At 37.3% G+C, this 22,181-nt stretch overlaps 1 protein-coding gene across 1 annotated transcript in view; it reads left to right on the top strand.

Moving 5' to 3' along the window:
• THSD7A (thrombospondin type 1 domain containing 7A) overlaps positions 1-22,181 on the top strand; it is a 492,664-nt gene that overhangs the window by 284,759 nt on the left and 185,724 nt on the right. Inside the window, exons 5-6 of the mRNA XM_026449388.1 lie at positions 16,793-16,948; positions 18,281-18,493. Coding sequence (XP_026305173.1) covers positions 16,793-16,948; positions 18,281-18,493 — 369 coding nt within the window. The remainder of the gene's footprint in view (positions 1-16,792; positions 16,949-18,280; positions 18,494-22,181) is intronic.

A 22,181-nucleotide genomic window follows, 5' to 3' on the forward strand; every position in this document is an offset into this window, starting at 1 on the left:
TGGTTTGTAATCTTATCTGTTCACTTGAATTACCCAAGGAGCTCATAACTGCTTAGAAGAATGACACCAGAAATTCAAAAACATCTGTCATTGAAAATCTCAAATCTTGCTAGGAAATCCTTCTAAATGTTTGATATTAGTGATCATCTTGACTCTTTTCTCAGCTGATAAACTGCATCTCAGGCAAAGTGGATCCAGCTATGGTAGGGTAGGGAGGGGACTGACCTGCAGCTCAGGCCTTACCTGAAAACAATTACCCTAAATCAGATGTCTGGTGAGAAATCCAGGCATCGGTAGTTTTAAACCCTCTCCAGGTGATTCCAGTTACGGCCAAGGGTGAGAATTATTGCTCTATTTGGAATCAACATCAAGAACGCAGAAAGCAATAACATTTCTTCTTGGAGTTTGTGGAATGATACAGTTAGGTTTTGTGTCCCCACCTAAATCTCATCTTGAATTGTAATTCCCCTAATCTCCAGGTATGAAAGAAGAGACCAGGTGGAGGTAACTGAATCATGAGGGCGTTTTTTTCCATGCTGTTCTCGTGACAGTGAGTAAGTTCTCACGAGATTTGATGATTTTATAAGGGGCTCTTCCCCCTTTACTCTGCACTGGTCCTTTCTGCTGCCTTGTGAGGGCGGTGTCTTGCTTCCTCTTCACCTCCACCATGATTTTAAGTTTCCAGAGGCCTCCACAGCCTTGCTGAACTGTGAGTCAATTAAACCTCTTCCTTTATAAATTACCTAGTCTCGGATAGTACTTTATAGCAGTATGAAAAAGGAATAATACATGGGATATTGGGCCCTAAAGGATTATTAGCTCTTGTTAGTAAGTTAGGACTAGGGGGAGACACTTAAAAACAAACCTAGAGCTGGTCCTTAGAGATAAACAGGAACAACAACTTTAGAAAACTGTTGGTCAGTCCCCTCCGTACTCTCCCACAGCTGGATCCACTTTGCCTGAGATGCAGTTGTATCAGCTGACAAGAGTCAAGATGATCACTAATATCAAACATTTAGAAGGATTTCCTAGCAAGATTTGAGATTTTCAATGACAGATGTTTTTGAATATCTGGTGTCACTCTTCTCAGCAGTTTTACTTAAAAGAATATAGATAGCGTAAACTTGAGAAAAGTATTCCAACTCAGCTCATGTGTTGGCATAAGTAAAAATGGGGACATAGACTTTCTGAAATATCCAGGAATGTATCACCGTAGAGAAAATAAAATACCACTGAAAAAAATTATTCTGCATATTTTTATGGTCAGAGACAATTATAGCAAGCAATTGTTTATCAGAGTGCATGCAGCTCTGTTCTGGAATGTACATGGCATCTCTTCTAGGTATGCATGTAGTAACATGGTACTTTGGAGCACCTTGTGGTTAACTTTATCTGTACTCCTTCATAGCTATGCTTCTCAAAGGGTGATCTAAACATTGCTGCATCAGATTCGCAAGAAGTACATGTTAAAAATCCATATCCCTAGTTTATATTTCTGGGTTTCAACCCAAATGTAGTGAATTAGAATTTCTGAGACTAGAACCCAGGAATCTGCTTCCTTAAAACATCCCTTTCTCTGTCTCCTGCCTCTCTCCCCGAACCCCAGTAATGGAGACGTACTGAAAATTGAAAAATTACTATTGTAAGTTTGAGCATAGGTCATAAAAATTATGATTATGCATCACAGACTGGGACACCAGTAACTTTGCCACATTCCAAAAAGCTGCATAATGATATTTTTCAGCAGGCAATGTTGCCACTCAGCGACATTTGACCTTTCATATTTGTTTTAAGAAACACATGCATTAGTTTAAGTAATCCCAGAAGTCTTGCTGCTGTTTTTTTAAGGAGCCTTATCATAGATATCATGTGTCTTGCGATGAGTCGGGTGAATATTAGCAGCCTTCATGCTTAGCCTAATAAAAGGAGAACCCAGAAGTACTGAAAACTCCATTTTTTTTTTTTTTTTTTTCTGAGACGGAGTTTCGCTCTGTCGCCGGGGCTGGGCTGGAGTGCAGTGGCCGGATCTTAGCTCACTGCAAGCTCCGCCTCCCGGGTTCCCGCCATTCTCCTACCTCAGCCTCCGGAGTAGCTGGGACTACAGGCGCCCGCCACCTCGCCCGGCTAGATTTTTTTTGTATTTTTTAGTAGAGACGGGGTTTCACCGTGTTAGCCAGGATGATCTCGATCTCCTGACCTCGTGATCCGCCCGTCTCGGCCTCCCAAAGTGCTGGGATTACAGGCTTGAGCCCAGCCGAAAACTCCATTTTTTAAATGTCAAACCCAGCAGTTTAATTCAGACCTGCCAATCAGTTGGCAACTGCAGGAACAGGTGGGTTAGTTGTAGGTGGAGTGAAGCAAGGCAGGAATGGAGGTACAAGGAGGAGGAATTGGGGTGATTGCTGTCACTTGCAATTTTGTATATAGCAAAGGACTCTGATCAACTAAAAAGCAGTGTGAGAAAATAGACTTATCATGGTCTTAGGTGTTCAAGAACAAGGGCAAATGATGTGATGACAACCAAGAGCTAGATATTGCTTGCTTGGACCAAAATCTTTGGAGCCATACTTGATTCCTCTCTCTCTAACCCCCACAACCATTTTCTTAGAAAATTTTCCTGACTCCACCTTCAATATTTATCTGACCCCTTCACCTCCACTATCCTCTAGTTCAAGCCCCTGTCTCTTGCCTGTATTATTGGAATAGTCTCCTAACAAGTATCCTTGTGTTCCTTGCCCTGCACAATTGATTCTTCACATAACAACAGAGCATCATTTTAAATCTGAAGTCCGGTTGTCACTCTTTCTTTTGTTTAAGCCACATAGTCTGTGGATTTTTTTGTGATAAATAATTCTATTTGGAGTTGCTCAGCAAATGTGTGGAGCTGTTTGCAGAACTTGTTTGATTAGATACTCAAATTCTTCTTCAGTACTTACTTTGAAGCAAGGATTATAATTTTTGCAAATTCTAAATGCTTCAGTTTTGTTATTGTATTTTGGATAACATACATATTCCAAACTTTTTATTTTAATTTACAATATCAGTTAATGCTGTTTTTGTTGTTAGGGACATTGTGAGAATTTGAGTCAATAAATGGTATGTTGGAAGATTTCAGTATGAGTTTTATGTACACTACTCTACAACATGTCCTATTTAAAAAAAAAAAAAAAAATGGAAAGACAGACTCTCCATATTTGCAGTGTTGCAACAGATGGTACATCCCCATAGTAGGAGAGTCATATCCCCAGCAAGCTGTTGATACAATTTGTGAAATTTAAATTCTAACAATGATGACATTGTTAGGAAAATGTACATTTTGAACAATCCCACTATTAAGTGTTCTTATCTTACATGAAACAAGGTCAGTGAAAGAAATTATCTGACATATGTTTATTTCTATACATAATTTAAAAATAGCACAGTTCTATTTTATTTGAGTCATGACGTGAGGAGTTATTTTCTAGGCAATATGGCATTGTGGGCAGAGACATATGGACCTTTCTCTAGAATTCCCTAAAATGGCCAATGAATATACAAATAGGGAAAACCCTATACCTGTCCTTGAAATCAGGAGGCAGTCTATCCAGACGCTAGACCCTGGGAGGAATTTCTGTCTGCTAAGATGGTATTTATATAAGACTGGAGGAACAGACACCAAGACAAAGCAGCAACCCCTGTGAGATTGAGTAATATTCGTAAGAGAATTAGGAAGGGACTCTGGCAAGGCTCACTGGCATCCTAGCTTGGCAGAGTGAAGGCTGAAGGCAAGGGCAGTCAGGACCCATCGCTCAAATATCCTAACTTGCCAACACACAGGATTCAGGCAGCAGACCAGCTGCAAGGTGGGCTCAGTCCCTTATGTAGAGGAGAAGGCTTTCTTGGAGATTTGTCCCTATCTGTTACAACACTGTTCATGTCCATGTGATAGCTCCCTCCCCACCAGCAGTGTCTTCGACACCCAAAACTGGGAAGTTAAAACTAGAATATAAAGCTAAGGAGAAAAGAAAAAGGAATGCTCTTCTGATTTCAGTCTGGACTTAAAAATTCCTTTATTTGAATATTTGAAAAGAGCCTTATCTAAATTTATATAATATATACAGTGTATCTTTCGTTCGATTGTAAACCAAAATACAAGCCTTGACCTTCTCTAACTCCAAAAGAATAAACAGAAAAGTAAACAGGTTTATGTAAAAATGTTCTAATTCCAAAGACAGTGACCACTCCAATGAACAGCTTAGGTTTGAAATAGTCCAGTGTTAGAAAAAACACTTTTTTAAAAATCTGATTTGTGACCTCACCACAATTCAAGAGGTTATCCAAGCAGCAAGCATGAACACGTGCAAAGAGGATGAGATCTATGATCAAGCAGGATGGCCAGGGATGAAAATGCTATCAATTCATGAACTGCACAGAGCAGTTGATTGGATACTGAAGATACTGATTATGATATAGAAAATGAACTTAAGTACAATTCATATATGCTTCCTAAAGAAACTATGTAATGTCTCGGTTTAAAAGAACAAAAGACTAATCAAAAACCATAACTTAGTGACGGGGCATTGTGGCTCATGCCTCTTCTCCCAGCACTTTGGGAGGCCAAGGAGGGCAGGTTGCCTGAGGTCAGGAGACCAGCCTGGCCAACATGGTGAAACCCCGTCTCTACTAAAAAATCCAAAAATCAGCCAGATATGGTGGTGCAAATCTGTAATCCCAGCTACTCAGGAGCATGAGGCAGGAGAATCTCTTGAACCCAAGAGGCAGAGGTTGCAGTGAGCTGAGATCACGCCACTGTACTCCAGCCTGGGAGACAGAGGGACACTCTATCTCAAAAATAAAATAAACTTAATGAGTTATCGTAGCTCAAAAGGACTGGCAGTGAGCTTTGAAGCACATTAAATACCCAGAGATAATTCTCAAGCATTGTTTTAAATATGGCTCAAAATTGATTGAGGAATAAATGTATGAGCTTTGAAAACAATGTGTTATATAGTTTTTTTAAGTATGATGGGGTTTATGTCACCATTATATTAACCAGGCTGAGAAAGACAAGAGGAAATAAATTTCTATGATTCAAGTTGAGTACAGGAACATCTCCAAAGAGCTTTGAGCAATCACTGGTAACACTGAATTTGATTAATTTTCAGGATAAAAGCTTTCTTTATTTGCTTGACACCAATTACTGAGTGAATTTTTAGTGACTCTAGCTAAGGTCTAAGTAAGCTTTGACCAAATCATCCATAAAACCTTCTTGAAATTAAAACTGCTTTGGTAAAATATACCTGAAATTACTACCACACACCTGTAGTAACTAAGAAAGACAAAACAGTAAAAACAAAACATCAAAAACTCACACTAGTGCCATTGGCACCAAAACACCCTTTGGCACATAATGCCTAACATAATGGCAGGACCTTGCAAAGAGTAAGCACTTAATATTTATTTTAACTTACTGAAAAATTTTTTTAAAAACTAAAAAGGGAACAGAAAGCCATTTGTAACTAATTTCATTTGTTGATCTTTGGAATCTCTTGTTATCAAGCACCTTTGTATTTAATAATAAAGGTTTGTCAGTTCCTATACAGATATTAAGATTTAAGTCCAAGAGAATTTCCTTGTAATTGTGAATTAGCAATCAAACAAGTTCGTTTAAGGAAGTAAAATGCTAATTTAAGGAAAAGGTAGATTTACAGGGACGACAATGGAAAAAAAAATACATATCAGGAGGTTTTGAGTCCCTGAAATGAGACTCAACTGTTTTGCTAAATGGATGAATGAATTATTAAATTTATTGCATTTTACTCAACCTTTGCGCACCAATATATCTTTTGAATGACTATGGAAAAGGGATATCATTATTCAAATTGGTCTGAAGTAGACCGTGTGAGATCTCTGATTCAAAATAGTCTGAGAATCCAAAGATATATTTTTATGATTTAGAAAAATTTTTCAAATGTATATTTGTACATTTGAGAGCCTTAGAACAAAAAAAGATTTAGCTTTGAAAGATTAGATATTTAAAATGGATGAGAATATAAATTGCTTTTTAAGTAAAATACTGGGGATTCATTTTCAGACGAATGTCACTACCAGATTCTGCACTGGTCCACATAAAATAACCAAATAGTCTGTTTGAAACCTTACATCATTCTAGTCAAACTATTCTCTGTACTAGACTTCCAGGAGTTGGGTGGGAACTGGTGGAAGAACATGTCTTCTACTAACTGCCATATTATAGTGTAGCATAGTGGGTAAGTCAGCTTTCAGCTGTTGCTAATTAACTGTGTGACCTTGGGAAAATTACTTAATCTTTCTGAGCATCAGTTTCTTATTTATTTTATTTTATTTTTTGACACACAGTCGCTCTGTTGCCCAGGGTGGAGTGCAGTGCTGTGACTTCGCTCATTGCAACCTCTGCCTCCTGGGTTCAAGCAATTCTTGTGCCTTAGCCTTCCAAGTGTGCCACCATGCCCAGCTAATTTTTGTAATTTTAGTAGAGAGGGGGTTTTGCCATGTTGGCCAGGCTGGTCTTAAACTCCTAGCCCTGGGTAATCTACCCGCCCTGGTCTCACAAGTGGTTGGGATTACAGATATGAGCCAACACACCTGGCCTCAGTTTCTTAATTCTTAAATGTGGATTACAATTGTGCCTACTTCATGAAATTTCTGTGAGGACTAAAATAATTTCTCTAGTAAATGCTACATAAGTGCTTACTGTTTATAAGTATAAGTGCAGAATATCCCATTTTAATAATAATTAAGTAGTTCTTGATATCTAGCAGAAGGAAAATTTCATTTCCATTTCTACCTGGAGCACAAAAGTCAGAATAATTTTCACTGATAGACCACTAGGGTTGATATGTGATTATCTTGATAGCCTCAGATATATTAAGTTACTATGACAGTATATTAACAACCCTCATTAAATTTATTTTTAATTATTAATTATTACCTATGTTAAATATGCATATGTGTGTGCCTATGTGTTTAGCTAGACATATATTATTGAAACCCCATCATGTACCCTTCCAAGATTACATGGAGCAGTAATTAGAGGTACATACACACTGAAGACTATGGAGCTGCACTGCTTGGATGTGAATCTGAAATCTATACTTTCTTAGCTATGTAATTGAGGGCAACTTTATACTCGGTTTCCATATATGGGGATAACTGGAATACCTACCTCATGGGTTTTGTAAGAATTCAGTAACTTAATGCCTGTTAAGTACTTGGAACAGTGTAACATTTCCTGGCATGTAGTAAACACCATCATCTGTTTGTTATTAAACAAATTACATCTCATTCCATTCATAAGTGGAAACCCTCTTCTAAACTTTTGTTTGTAATTCCTTGTTTTTCTTTATATATTCTTTATATATTTGACTTGTCAATGCTTTTCAGCCATTAACCACCAGGAACACGCCTGTAGTTGAGCAAGCTGGGTTTGTTACTCATTGGAGCTGGGGAGAATGCAACCATGGGCATCTCAGTAAGGATATCAGAAATGGTGTTATAAATAATATGTTAGATGATTTTTTAAGGAGTTTCAATGAATGGACTTTGCACGGATTGAATGCTATAAGGGAGCAAGAATAATTCTCTGACTGGGTATCTAAATAAACCTTATCTGGAAGGTGAAAACACTGGAAGGAGACTAAAACTATAATTAGTAAAGAAGCAGAACTCACTTATATTAGCCGGTAGAAGGAAAGATTTGATATTTCAGAGCTCTCACAGTGACCTTGTTTTTGCTTAGAGAAATTATGTAGTCTTATTTTTTGTCCCACTCCATCATAGTCACATAATATGTGATATGCTACCCTATGAAGTTGTTCATGTTCAACAGGAGAATACTATGTCATAGGCCTAACTGAAAATGTCAGGCCAGGTCCCTGATATTTGTGACTGCTTTCCTCTTCCTCAGACTTATGCATTTATCCCAAAACCTTATGATACTGCATTTTTTTAAAAATAAAATAAAATAAAGCTTTATATGAATGGTATCATTAAAAATATATTCTTCGGCTTGCTTTTTCACTTTCTGACGACATGTATGTGGATTTTATATTGGTGATTATGCTCTAGCTTATTTCCACTTCTCTATAGTTTTGACATCCTGTTATTCAATAGCTAATCCCTTTTAATTGAACATGAGTTGTTTCTAGATACTTGCTATTATAAACAATACTATTATACAATAACAGTTCTTATAAACATCTCTCAGATAAATGTCTGATAGTTTTCCATGGGATATACCTAGAAGTGTGCACATCTTTTCAACCATACTAGAACATTGCAAATTATTTTACATTTTGATCAAAACAACTTAAATTCCCACCAGCAGCGTCTGTTTGGGCTGCTTTATTTCTTCTCCAGCATTTAGTATTATCAAACTTTAAAATGTTTTGACAAACTAGTGGATGTGCTATTTTAGTTTTTAGTTTCCTATTCAGTTGATAATATGACTGTTAGAGGTTAATTTTAGCCTTTTGCAATCATTTCTTCCATCTTTTATTCTCTTCTACTTTATTCGCTTCTCCTTTCTAGCCTTTCTTAAAATTTTTTTTTCTTCTAGAGTTTTATAGTATTAGATCTTATATTTAAGTCTTTACTCTATCTTGAGTTGATTTTCATATATGGTGAAAGGAAGAGGTAGAGTTTCAATTTTCAGCATATGACTAGCCAGTTATCCCAGGATAACTTATTGAATCAGGAGTCATTTCTGTATTGCTTGTTTTTGTTGACTTTGTTGAAGATCAGATGTCTATAAGTGTGTGGCTTTGTTTCTGGATTCACTAATCTGTTCCCTTGATTTATGTGTCTCTTTTTGAATCAGAACCATGCTGTTTTGATTACTACAGCCTTGTAGTGCGGTTTGAAGTGGGGAGTGTGATGCCTCTGGCTTTGTTCTTTTTGCTTAGGACTGCTTTGGCTAGTCAGGCTACTTTTTGGTTCTATATTAATTTTAGAATAGTTATTCTAATTCTGTGAAAAATATCATTGGTGGTTTGATAGGAATAGCAATGATTGTGTAAATTGCTTTGGGCAGAATGGCCACTTTAACAATATTGCTTCTTCCTATCTGAATTAGTTCATTTTCACACTGATAGAAAGAACTGCTTGAGACTGGGTACTTTTTAAAGAAAGGAGGTTTAATAGACATACAGTTCCACATCACTGGGAAGACCTTGAGAAACTTACAGTCATGGCAGAAGGCAAAGGAGAAGCAAGCACCTTCTTCACAAGATGGCAGGAAAGAGACAGAAAAGGAGGACGTGTCACTTCTAAACCACCAGATATTGTGAGAACTCACTGTCATGAGAATAGCATGGGGGAAAGTGACCCCATAATCCAATCCTCCTGCCAGGTCCCTCCCTTGACATGCGGTATTATAATTTGAAATGATATTTGGGTGGGCACAGAGAAACAAACCATATCACTATTCAAGAGCATGGAACGTTTTTCCATTTATTTGTGTCATTTCTGATTTCTTTGAGCAGTGTTTTGTAATTCTCATTCTAGAGATCTTTCACTCCCTGGTTAGCTGTGTTCCTAGGTATTTTATTCTCTTGGTGGCTATTATGAATAGGATTGCATTCCTGATTTGGCTTTCATCTTGGATGTTATTGGTGTATGGAAATTCTGCTGATTTTTGTACGTTGATTTTGTATCCTGAAAATTTGCTGAAGTGTCTTATTAGGTCTAGGAGCCTTTGGGCAGAGATTATGGGGTTTTCTAGGTATAAAAGCATATCATCTGTGAAGAGAGATAGTTTGAGCTTATCTCTTCCTATTTGGATGCCTTTTATTTCTTTCTCTTTCCTGATTGCACTGGCTGGAACTTCCAGTACTATGTTTAATAGGAGTGGTGAGAGTGGGCATTCCTTTGTTTGTTTTAAGTTCTGGGGTACATGTGCAGGATGTGCAGGTTCATTGCATAGGTAAATGTATGCCATGGTGATTTGCTGCACCTGTCAACCCATCACCTAGGTATCAAGCCCAGCATACATTAGATATTTTTCCTGATGCTCTCCTTCACCACACTCCCCCAACAGGTCCTAGTGTATGTTGTTCCCCTACCTGTGTCCATGTGTTCTCATTGTTCAGCTTCTACTTGTAAGTGAAAACGTGAAGTATTTGGTTTTCTTTTCCTGCATTAGTTTGCTAAGGATAATGGCTTCCAGCTCCATCCATGTCCCTTTAAAGACATGATCTCATTCCTTTTAATGGCTACTTAGTATTCCATACTGTATATGTATGACATTTTCTTTATCCAGTCTATCATTGATGGGCATTTGGGTTGATTCCACATTTTTGCTATTGTGAACAGTGCTGCAGTAAACACGAGCATGCATGTATCTTTATAATAGAATGATTTATATTCATTTGGGTATATACCCAGTAAAGGGATTGTTGGGGCAAATGGTATTTCTAGTTCTAAATCTTTAAGGAATTACCACACTGTCTTCCACAATGGCTGAACTAATTTACATTTCCACCAACAGTGTAAAAGCATTCCTATTTCTCCACAACCTTGTCAGCATCTGTTGTTTCTTGACTTTTTAGTAACAGCCATTCTGACTGTTATGAGGTGGTATTTCACTGTGGTTTTAATTTGCATTTCTCTAATGAATAGTGATGTTAAACCATTTTTCATATGTTTGTTGGCTGTATGAATGTCTTCTTTTGCGAAGTATCTTTTCTTGTCCTTTCCCACTTTTCAGTGGGGGTTTTTTTTTCTTTTAAATTTAAGTTCCTTGTAGGTTCTGGATATTAGACCTTTTTCAGATGGATAGATTGTAAAACTTTTCTCCCATTGTGTAAGTTATCTGGGTATTCTTGTCTTGTTCCAGTTCTCAAGGTGAACGTCCAGCTTTTGTCCATTCAGTATGATATTGACTGTATGTTTCTCATAGATGGTTCTTATTTTTTTAGATATTTTCCTTTGATACACAGTTTGTTGATGGTTTCTAACATGAAGTGATGCTGAGTCAAAAGACTTTTCTACGTCTATTGAGACAATGTGATTTTTGTTTTTAGCTGTTTATACGATAAATCATATTTATTTGTTTATATTGAACCAATCTTTTGTCCCAGGAGTAAAGCCAACTTGATTGTAGTGGTTTTAGCTTTTTGATGTGTTGCTTGACTTGGTTAGTTTGTATTTTTTGAGGATTTTTGCATCTCTGTTCATCAGGGATATTGGCCTAAAGTTTTCTTTTTTGTTGTTGTGTCTCTGCCAGGTTTTGGTATCAGAATGATTCTAGCCTCATGGAATGAGTAAAGAGGGATTCCTTCTTACTTTTTTGGAATAGTTTTAGTAGGTTTGGTACTAGCTCTTCTTTATATGAATGGTAGAATTCAGCTGTCAATCTGTCTACTCAGGCCCTTTTGTGGTTGGTAGGGGTTTTTTATTACTGATTCAACTTCAAAACTTGTTATATGCCTGTTCAGGGTTTCAGTTTTTTTCCTGGTTCAATTTTTGGAGGTTGTGTATTTCTAGGAATTTATCCATTTCTTATCATTTTTCTAGGTTGGGTGCATAGAGGTACCATAATAGTCTCTGAGGGTATTTTGTATTTCTGTGGGGTCGTTGGTTATGTCACCTTTGTCATTTCTTACTGTGTTTAATAGGATCTTCTCTCTTTTTTCTTTATTATTCTAGCTAGCAGTCTATCAATCTTATTTATTCTGTCAAGAAGCCAACTTTTGGTTTGGTCAATATTTTTGGGTGGATTTTTATTACATTATTTTCTACAGCACAGCTTTGTTTTTGGTTATTTCTTGTCTACTGCTGACTTTGGTGTCGCTTTCCTCTTGTTTTTCTAGTTCCTCTAAGTGTGTTTTATGTTAATTTGAGAATTTTCTAATTTTTTGATGTGAGCATTTAGTATTGTAAACTTTCCTCTTAACACTGCTTTAGCTGTGTCCCAGAAAGTCTGGTGTGTTGTATGTTTGTTGTCATTAATTTCAAAGAATTTCTTGATTCCTGCCTAAGTCTCGCTGATTATCCAAAAGTCATTCAGAAGAAGGTTGCTTTAATTTCCATGTAATTGTATGCTTTTGAGAGATCATCATGGTATTAACTTCTGTATTTATTGTGCTGTGGTCTGACAGTGTGGTTGATATGATTTGTTTTTTGTTTTTGTTTTTGTTTTGTTTTTTTGAATTTGTTAAGAATTGCTTTATGTTCAAGCGTATGGTCAATTTTAGAGTATGTGCCATGTGCCAATGAGAAGAATGTATATTCTGTTGTTAGATGGAATGTTCTATAGAGGTCTGTTAGTTTCATTTGATCAAGTGTGAAGTTTAGGTCCCAGATATGTTCGTTTTCTCCATCCCTTTACTTTGAGCCTATGAGTGTCATTGCATGTGATATGGTCTCTTAAGATAGCACAGTTGGGTTTTGCTTCTTTATTCAACTTATCACTCTGTCCCTTTTAAGTGGAGTGTTTATCCTATTTACATTCAAGATTAATACTGATATGTGAAGATTTTATTCTGTCATTATATTAGCTAGTTGTTGTCTAGATTTGATTTTGTAATAGCTTTATAGTGTCAATAGTCTGTGTACTTAAGTGTGTTTGTGTGGTGGTTAGTAACAGTCTTTCATTTCCATGTTTAGCACTTCCTTAAGGACCTCTTGTAAGGCAGGTCTGGTAGTAATGAATTTCCTTACCCTCTTTCAGGGATGCCAGTGAGTCATAGATTTAGTCTCTTTACATAATCCCATATTTCACATAATTCCACATTTCATTTTTTAAAGTTTATTTTCATTATTTTTGTCTGTCTTATTTGATTTGAAGAACCACTCTTCAAGCTCTGAGATTTCTTCATTAACTTGGTCTATTCTGCTGTTAATACTTTCAATTGTATTATGAAATTCTTATAGTGAGTTTTTCAGATCTATTAGATCAGTTTGTTTTTTTTTCTTAAAATGGCTATTTCATCTTTAGCTCTTATATCATTTTACTGGATTCCTTGGATTTCTTGGACTGGGTTTCAACTTTCTCCTGAATCTCAGTGATCTTCATTGTCATCCAGACTCTGAATTCCATCTCTGTCATTTTAGCCATTTCAGCCTGGTTTAAAACCAGCACTGAGGAACTAGTGCAGTCATTTGGATGTAATAAGACACTGTGGCTTTTTTAGTTCTCAGTGTTCTTGTGCTGGTTTTTCTCTCATCTATATGGGCTGATGTTCCTTAAATCTTTGAAACTGCTGTCTGTTGAATGGGGCTTATTACTTTTATATTCTTTGATATCCTTGAGGGTTTGACAGTGGTATAAATTGGGTTCGGTCAACTGGCTTCATTTCTGGGTGATTTCAGGTGGCCCAGGCTCAGCTCAGCACACTGGGGACCTCGGACCAGGCCCATGGCTTTGTTCTCTGGACCCTCAAGGTTAAGCACCTGCTGTACTGCAAGGGCTGAGGTCAGCTAGCAGCAATAGTCTGATGGAGGGTGCTGGCAAACGCACTACATTGGGGTGGTGACAATGCGGTCCACACTTGTGCATGCATGCCATCAACTACAGGGCAGCAGTGTGGCAGGGTCCACGTGTGTGTGTGTGTGTGTGTGCGCACACATGCGCTCGCTTGCGCATGTGCATGCCAGCAACAGCAGAGCAGCAGCAGTGTGGTGGGCCCTGGCATGGTAGTTGGGGAAGGCTGCAGGCAGGAGCATGCTGGGGAGGGCCCATCTGCAGAAGCTCTCTAATAGTTAGGTGGTGCCTACCAATGAAGGAATTATGGTAGCAGCTTCTGGAAAGCACCCCCATTGGGCATCTGAGATTGTACTGCAAGTGGGCAAGGCCAGGCAGTTACCCTGGGACAGGCTGAAAGATAGGGGGTGCTCAGATCAGACTGGGCCTGTGCCATGGGAAAGAAAGTTATGCTGTATTCATGTCCTACAGTCAACAAAGGCCAAAGCCACCTTGAAGAATGTAGTGAGCCTTGGGAGATGGGCATCTCTGGCCATGCTGTACTGCAGCTATTTCTATGCCAAATGCTCTGGATTCTGCACATATTGGAGCCCTGTCCCTGACAACTCTCTGATAAGCTGTCTCTGCAAACTCAAATGTCTGTGTGGGGAGTGGGTTCCCCTGCAGCTAGGATTCTGGGATCCGTGTCTAGAGTAGGCCATTGCATGCCTGTTTAATTCATCCCTTTCCCAGGAGCCCCTCAGGAACAGGAATGTTCAGTAGCCCAGTGCAGAGTTCCAGCTTCCTCTTCTTTATCCCAGGTTCTATATTCTCCCTCTGTCCACTTTCAATGCCATCCTTCTGAAGATCTGGTTGGAAGGTGCAGGTCTTCTTAATGGGCTGCTGTCTTGGTGGGAGAAGCTCTTCCTGTCAGCCATCTTGTTTAACCTGTTTTCTTAATAAAACAATGTTTGCTTCCTAAAGTTTTCAACCTTATATATAAAATAAAATCAGACCATAAGATTTCTCACAATTTCATACCCAGTAAATTTTATTTTAAATAAATTATTATTTCGAAAACAATATAATAGCAAGATTTAAAATGACTTTTCACCAACTGAAGGAAAAAAATTGAGATTTTAAGGTCTCTTACCCAAAACTTCTCATTTTAAATTAGATACGCTGAAAGTTTCCATAAGTAAAAATCATTATTTATGTTAATTTGCAGCTAATTTGCTATGTAGTATAGACTCTTCTGCCTATACATGTCTTTAAAAGAATCCATTTTTATGTGAAGTACTTGTCATTGATGTTGTTATTTTTTATATTCAGAGTGAACCATTTCTTTCTATATTTTCTGTCATTAGTGTGCCAAACACTTTTGCTACTGGAAAGCAATAAAATTAATCATTTTTGGCTTTGGCTGCTGTTATGATGCACGTAAACAGCATTCCTGATGAACTTGAGTGAGAATGCTTACTGTGCTCATACTTAGCCAATTAGTGCCGTTATTTATTTTCACTGTAGTGGCAAATGTGGGAGTGGTGGGGGTGGAGAAGTGGGGGAGATATGGAGAGAGAGATAGGTACTACTAGTAGAGAAAAGGAGACATAAAATTGGCAGAATACTTTTCAGAACAAAAACTGTGGCAGTAAGGAATCAATGTGATAGGATTTAGATAGCATTTATGACTGTGCTTGTGTGCGTGAAAACTTACAGGATTGTAAAAGTGCTTACAATTTGTCTTCAAGTTTAAACTACAAACAGACATAGTACTTTCATTTAAAAGTTAGGAAAATATAGTTTAAAATTTTTAATTTCTCTATGAGCTTCTTCGTGCAATCCCATGAAATTAGAATTTGATAGTCCTTTCACATAGGAGAATGAGAAATAGCTAAGCATCCATTGTTTAAGTCATTTTTTTCTACAAGCATGGGCTCACCAAATTATCAGAGTGACAAAGGAATTAGCTATTATTCAGGAAATGTGTGACCAAGATAATTACTTTTTTTTTCTTTTTTTTTTTTTTTTTTTTTTTTTCTTTTTTGATAGAGTCTCGCTCTGTTGCCAGACTGGAGTGCAGTGGCGTGATCTCAGCTCACTGCAGCCTCCGCTTCCCAAGTTCAAGTGATTCTCCTGCCTCAGCCTCGCAAGTAGCTGGGACTACAGGAGTGCAGCAACACGCTCAGCTAATTTTTCTATTTTTAGTAGAGATGGGATTTCATCATGTTGGCCTGGATGGTCTCTATCTCTTGACCTCACGATCTGCCTACCTCGGCCTCCCAAAGTGCTGGGATTACAGGCATGAACCACCATGCCCGACCACATATTAATTTTTTTTAAAAACAAAAGCAACTATGGCTGTCAGGAGATAAACAGACAGACAGATATTATATAGATAGATATTATACAGCTGAACTTGATTCTCTTCCTCTGTCCATACAGTTTTACATATCTTTTCATCAGTTAGTCATTTTTAATTAGTTCTATGTCCAGAACTATGGACATATATTGACCTTAACTATCAAATATGTACAAAAGAGCCAACCTGCAGGCATAAAAAAACAAAAGAAGCAAGGACAAGCAACATTTATCTACAGTTTATTGGTCAACTTATGAACAAATGTAGATAATTATAAATTAGTATCCTTACTGATTAGTAGATTTTTTTTTATACTTTAAGTTCTATGGTACATGTGCACAACATGCAGGTTTGTTACGTATGTATACATGTGCCATGTTGGTGTGATGCACCCATTAGCTTGTCATTTACTAGATTTGTGTCACATATGCAGATAATATATTATTATTTAGATGTTTTGGAAATAATTCAGTGAGTACTGTAGCTGGTGGTACAGACAGTAGCCCCCATTTGAGATCCTTCTTCATCTTACCTCTCAATCTCTGTGAATCAAAAGAGATGGGAGAGTGCTCCACCAGGAACTACTCAGTGGACATTTTTTTCATATATGTTAAAGCTATAGTCCCCCTCTTATTGTGTTCAGTCCTCTAAAGTTTTCTTTTACTTTCTTAGAATATTGCTGTGGAATTTTAGATCTAACCTTGAGGAATATTTTACAGACTAGGAAAGTTACATTCAGAATTATCAGTTGCATGACCAATTAGTGGTAAAACTGATAATCAAACAATTTGCAAGACATCTCCAGTTTCCTTTGACTACACTATCCTGCCTCTTTTATTTCCATTCATTCTCTTTTTATTCTCAGGATGTGGCTGAGAAGCATTGGAATGATATCTTGGTAACACTTCTGTAAGGATTTTCCTTCTCCATACACACAGAAAAGTCATATTGCTGGCCATGTGTTTTCCTTTTGTTTATTTTTTTTAATATTTGTCTGTATTTTTCTCTAGCCTCAAAGCCAGTGGACTTGAAATTATGCACTGGCCCTATCCCTAATACTACACAACTGTGCCATATTCCTTGTCCAACTGAGTGTGAAGTTTCACCATGGTCAGCTTGGGGACCTTGTACTTATGAAAACTGTAATGATCAGCAAGGAAAAAAAGGTAGGTCACGTGGCCATGACATGCCTTTTATACCCACCAGTTGTATCAAATCATGAATTATTTTTTAAATGCTCTTCTGTGTTCCTTGTTTGTGGTATTTTCCAGAATGGCTAAAGACTATTAATTTCAAAAGATGAATAAACCTACTCCAAGGATAGTACCAGAAGATTAAAACAGAAGAACATAGGCATAAATGCTTGTTAATTTAGACAAAATGATGGAGAGGATCTGAGACAGTTTAGTGCAATGGTTAAGATTAGCTGTGGGGTCAGGCCTGGGTTGGAAAAACCTACCATGTCCCTTACTGTTTAGATAAGTTAGCTAACTTGTCTAAACCTTTGTCCCCTTATCTGTAAAAGGGATGTAACAATATCTGCCATCCAGGTTGTCTCTAAGTAATCAATGAGATAAACATAAAGTACTTAGTTTAGTGCCTGACCCACATCTAGTGCCCAATAATAAAGCTGCTTATTACTTTGAAGAAAAAAATGTAAAAACGGTATTACTTTCATAATGCAAATGAGAGAGGAATAGAATAAATGCAATGGTTTTCTTATGGTGGATGTGGTGAGTTAATTTTCACATGATCTTGTGATTAAAAACATTTTTCTATTTTGTTTCCAAGGCCAGTCTTCTAGTGATTCTAGTATGTTTACAGAACAATAAATAGACTTATTAATTTTGTTACACACTGTCAGGAAGGGCAACACTTAGATGCTATTAAAGCACAAAGCAGGACTTTGAATATTTCACACTGGAGCCCACATGGCTTATGTTCCTAATTCAAATTCCCAGAGGGTCTAAAATCAACTGAAGCTCAAAGAGATTGTTTCTCTGGAACCATACAACTTCTTAGAGGTTCATTTTCCAAATTTAATCATGTGACATTGCTGAAGATTTAAGAAAAATAGCACTTTTATCTGGTAATCGATATTTCTAAATAGCTTGAAATTTCACTCATTCTTCGAATATTCTATAGCTACAGACCTTTCAAGTCAACCAAAATTTATCTCTCTTTCTGCTCCTTCCCACCCTACTCCTCTATGCCCTACAAGGGAGATAGGTACTATACGACATTTACCTTTGCAGTAGTAAGCTAAAACCAAAGGTTCTCATTTATTTTCATTCCGTTCATTAATCCATTCATTTACTCATTTAATGAATGGTTCATGACCCCAGATTAGCTACAGTCTGGGGATACACCAGTGATTCAAAACAGAAATTACTTCTACCTCCACTCTTATCTAACTTTTACCCTGAGGTTTTATTCAACTTTCTGAAATACTCAACCTTTGATGGTAACAATAGATTTTTCTTTCCCCCATACTTCAGGCTTCAAACTGAGGAAGCGGCGCATTACCAATGAGCCCACTGGAGGCTCTGGGGGAACTGGAAACTGCCCTCACTTACTGGAAGCCATTCCCTGTGAAGAGCCTGCCTGTTATGACTGGAAAGCAGTGAGACTCGGAGACTGCGAGCCAGATAATGGAAAGGAGTGTGGTCCAGGCACGCAAGTTCAAGAGGTTGTGTGCATCAACAGTGATGGTAAGACAGACGTGTCTATTATGTTTTTATGGACGTCCAACCCTGCCTATATGTTTTTACTTTCTATTAAAATCCTGTGTCTTCTTGCATTATAGCTGGTTCCATTTACAAACGTAGAAATAGCTGCTTCTCTCTCCCTCCCTCCCTCCCTCCCCCTCTTTCCCTGTCTCCTTCTCTCTTTTGTCCTTAATGAAATGGTGGCAGTGGAGAGGATCCATGAATAGTAGCAAGATAATGCTAAATGTGAAAACAGAACAGATCATATAGCATAAGAATTAAATTATCATTAGGGTAATAATTAATTGAATTGCCAAATTTAACAACAACAAGGAAAGGTAACTTTTTAAAGTGACTTGAAAAAAAATTATAGAAAATGAAATGTAAACAAAGAAGGGTTGTAAGCATTGGTTGACTTGACTCTAAAAGTATTTTCTTTTAACCTCCCTGATATCATGTCTTAGTGTTATCATTTCATTTCCAGGCTCGCAATCCACAGGTCCATCACAGTCTAGAGTTCCTGAACTGACCTTTTACTCTCTAGGACTCCCTTGTTTAGGAATGTCCTAGAGCCACTGGATAGTGGCTTTCCACAAGATTCCTTTCCCCAGCGACAGGAATAACCTTGGACTTTTATAACTGATATTTGTTTGATAAAAAATACTGTCTTGATATTAGCTCTAAGATTTTTACATTCCTTCCTAAGAGTACTGCTACTGTATTGGGGAGAACCCCTTACCTCTAAGTCATCCCTGAGTCACACAAACCGCAAGACTCCTCCAGACGTACTTTAAAACCTCTGGACGAGATCATCTCTAAGGTTGCTCTATCTCTTGAATCCTATGACTCTGCACATCAGAGAAACATGAGTGCTAAACCCCAGGGTCCAATAGTTGACAGTTTATGCTGTTTACAGCATATGCAGAAACATTCTGGTGCCCCCTTGGGGGTACTGGGACATCTGGTAACCGTCATAATTCTTTCCATCCTATTTTCTTCCAGTAAGCAGAATCGTTTCCTCTTGTGACTCAGTCACTGTTCAGTGATAAAGAAAGACACTCTCTGGGCTGGGAGACTGACAGACACTGCTATTACTGAGAAATTAGCCTTTTGTCTTTGTCCAGGGTCTAATATAGTCATGCAAGACAGTATTAGGTAAAATCTGAACCAGTGCTTGAGTTTGAAATGGGAAGAAGCAGATCATTGCTCCACATCTTTTATGATGAATTTTATATATTCTGCTTTTTTGCTATGATAAGCATAACCTGCTGTGATATGTCCTCTCTTTAGCTCTTCCTTATTCTACAATAAAGAGAGGCAGAAAAAGGAAGTAATACTCAGAGATTGGCAGCTAGGAAAAGAAAGCAAAAGAAGCATGTTCTGTTTCTCTCTTACTCACATTTTAAATCCTAATTTGGATTACACAATACTGTTACCTTCTGAATTTCTGTAAAAACAGTAATAGTCATATTAAATTCCCTCAGTAATAGTACTTGATCGTTTTTCTCAGTTCGAACCATTTTTCTTGTCCTTCCATAGACCTATAGAGGAATTAGGGTCTCAGGTATTGTGAAAAGTGTTTTTGAGTGAAACAAAAAGCTAAAAACTTAATTTTGCATGGCACTTCTGCCTCAGTGTTATACAATGAAAAATCAGATTTAGTCCACTTAGTGCAATGATCTTCCTGGTATTTGTGCAAATGGAATATATTTTATATAGACTAAAGGAGCCAGCTATTTAAAAAATATAAGTGGCTTATTTTAATTTTGTTAAGGAAAACTTATTTTGCAACGCAAATATTACCTCCTAGCTTGTCTTGTGAAAAAACGCTAAAAACCAAACAAAGGCATGAGTTAGATGTGTGTAATTGTGTTGGCAATGTATGTTATAACCTAAAAAGCAAATTGGTAACTCACAATCCACATGAGCTGGTTTCGCTTTGTCTACATCACAAACAGAATTAATTTTAAAAAGGTAAGTATGCAACTGATACTCAATTCGTTATTGTCCTTTACAGGACATCTTTTCCACCATTACCTTTTATTTCCTGATATTAATTAGTTGTAGTACAACTTAATACATTAGCTGTTTCAGCTACATGGATGTATAAAATCAAGAAAATTATTTTTTTATTATGAATCCTAGAACCCAGTCAAATTTGTATATAAACTGAGACATAATTGGGCTGATAGAATAAAACAAAAAGCTGGAGACTTGTAAATACTGCTCCAATATTATCATATGGTCACCTGGTAAGTGTTTAGCAGCTGCACCAAACGTTGTTTTGTAATTAAATTGGGCCCAGGGAATTAAAGTTGATTAGTTGTACAGACTCTACCTCTAGGCCTGGGCTGCAGCTATACATTTTGTTTTATAATTAAGTTAAAGCTCGACTAGGGACATGAAACGTTAAAGCCTGTGAACTGAAGAAATAATAAAAAGACATTTTTGCTCACACATTCCTCACAAATTTCACAATTTTGTTAATGACCTCAAGACACTTAAAATCTATTTGTTTTCTGAAATATTCTTTGTCCAGACTCCCAGTGATCAAGATTTGCTGCTGCTGTTGTTCATTTTTCTATTTGCCTTCTAAGGAGGAGGGTTGGGGGAGGGTTGTGAGAGACCCCAGGAGGAGTTTTGCATAGCTTCTCTGTCAGAGAAGAAGGCAGAGGGATGTAACAGAGTTGCAAGACAAAAGAGAGCACAAAAGGCAGTTAGACTCTGCAAAAAGAGAAAAACATTTCAATGTAGTTGAACAAATATTGCTCATTAATTAAAGATCATCAGATCTGCAATTCCAGGTCTCTGAACACAAATGCAGGAACCTACTCCAAAGATCTGTGATCTGAAGAATCAGAGGATGTTATACCTGTAAAAAACCCAAAACCTGCCCTATTTTAATTTTTTTGATATTGAATATGTTTCATTTAAAGGTGTAAATCTGGCAAGGCAAGAGTATTCTATTTCCTAAATTGGCTTGTTAGAGGCAGAACAAGCCAGGCTATTGGACTCTGGAGCAAGGGGAAAAAAGTATTATTCCTTACTTGAGAGTGTAAATCAAATATTGTTTCATATTTCTTTGTCCTCTGCTTAAAAACAAAAAATATGATGCTGTCTATATTTCCATATCATGTGTGCTATTTCAGATATCGAGTACTGACACTTTTCCATGTGAATTTCAAAAAAAAAAAAAAAAAAGTCAGGCTATTTTGTTTTTGTTTTTGCATTATTTTTTAAAGCAGTAAACCTCAGTGGTTTCAAATGCCTGAACTTCTGTGCTATCTTCCTTTTCTTTTCCCCACATTAGTAAAAGTTAGCATATACCAATGACATGGGCATAAGCAATCACTTTCCTACTTGACCCAGATTGTTAAGAAACCCAAACATACTTTTATGGAAGTAAATCATTGCAAGTCAGCATTACCCAGCTCTTAATGATACAGTAGAAGAGTAATGAAGGTTGCTGGCTAGGGCCATTCTTGTGTATTGTGCCATTCTTGAATGGGAGTAATTCTGCTATCCAAAGACTCTCAGCGCCATGCCAAACTGACTGGCTTCTAGTAATGCTGAAGAAGACCTGTGTCTAAACACATGTGGAGATGAGCACTGAGGCAAGCCCTAGAAGCAAGCTTTTCTGACTCTTTTGGGTACATTTCTACATATGATCAAAAGTATCAAAAGAACTGGC

The sequence above is a fragment of the Piliocolobus tephrosceles genome, chromosome 8, assembly GCF_002776525.5.
Source record: "Piliocolobus tephrosceles isolate RC106 chromosome 8, ASM277652v3, whole genome shotgun sequence".
Taxonomy (NCBI): Eukaryota; Metazoa; Chordata; class Mammalia; order Primates; family Cercopithecidae; genus Piliocolobus; species Piliocolobus tephrosceles.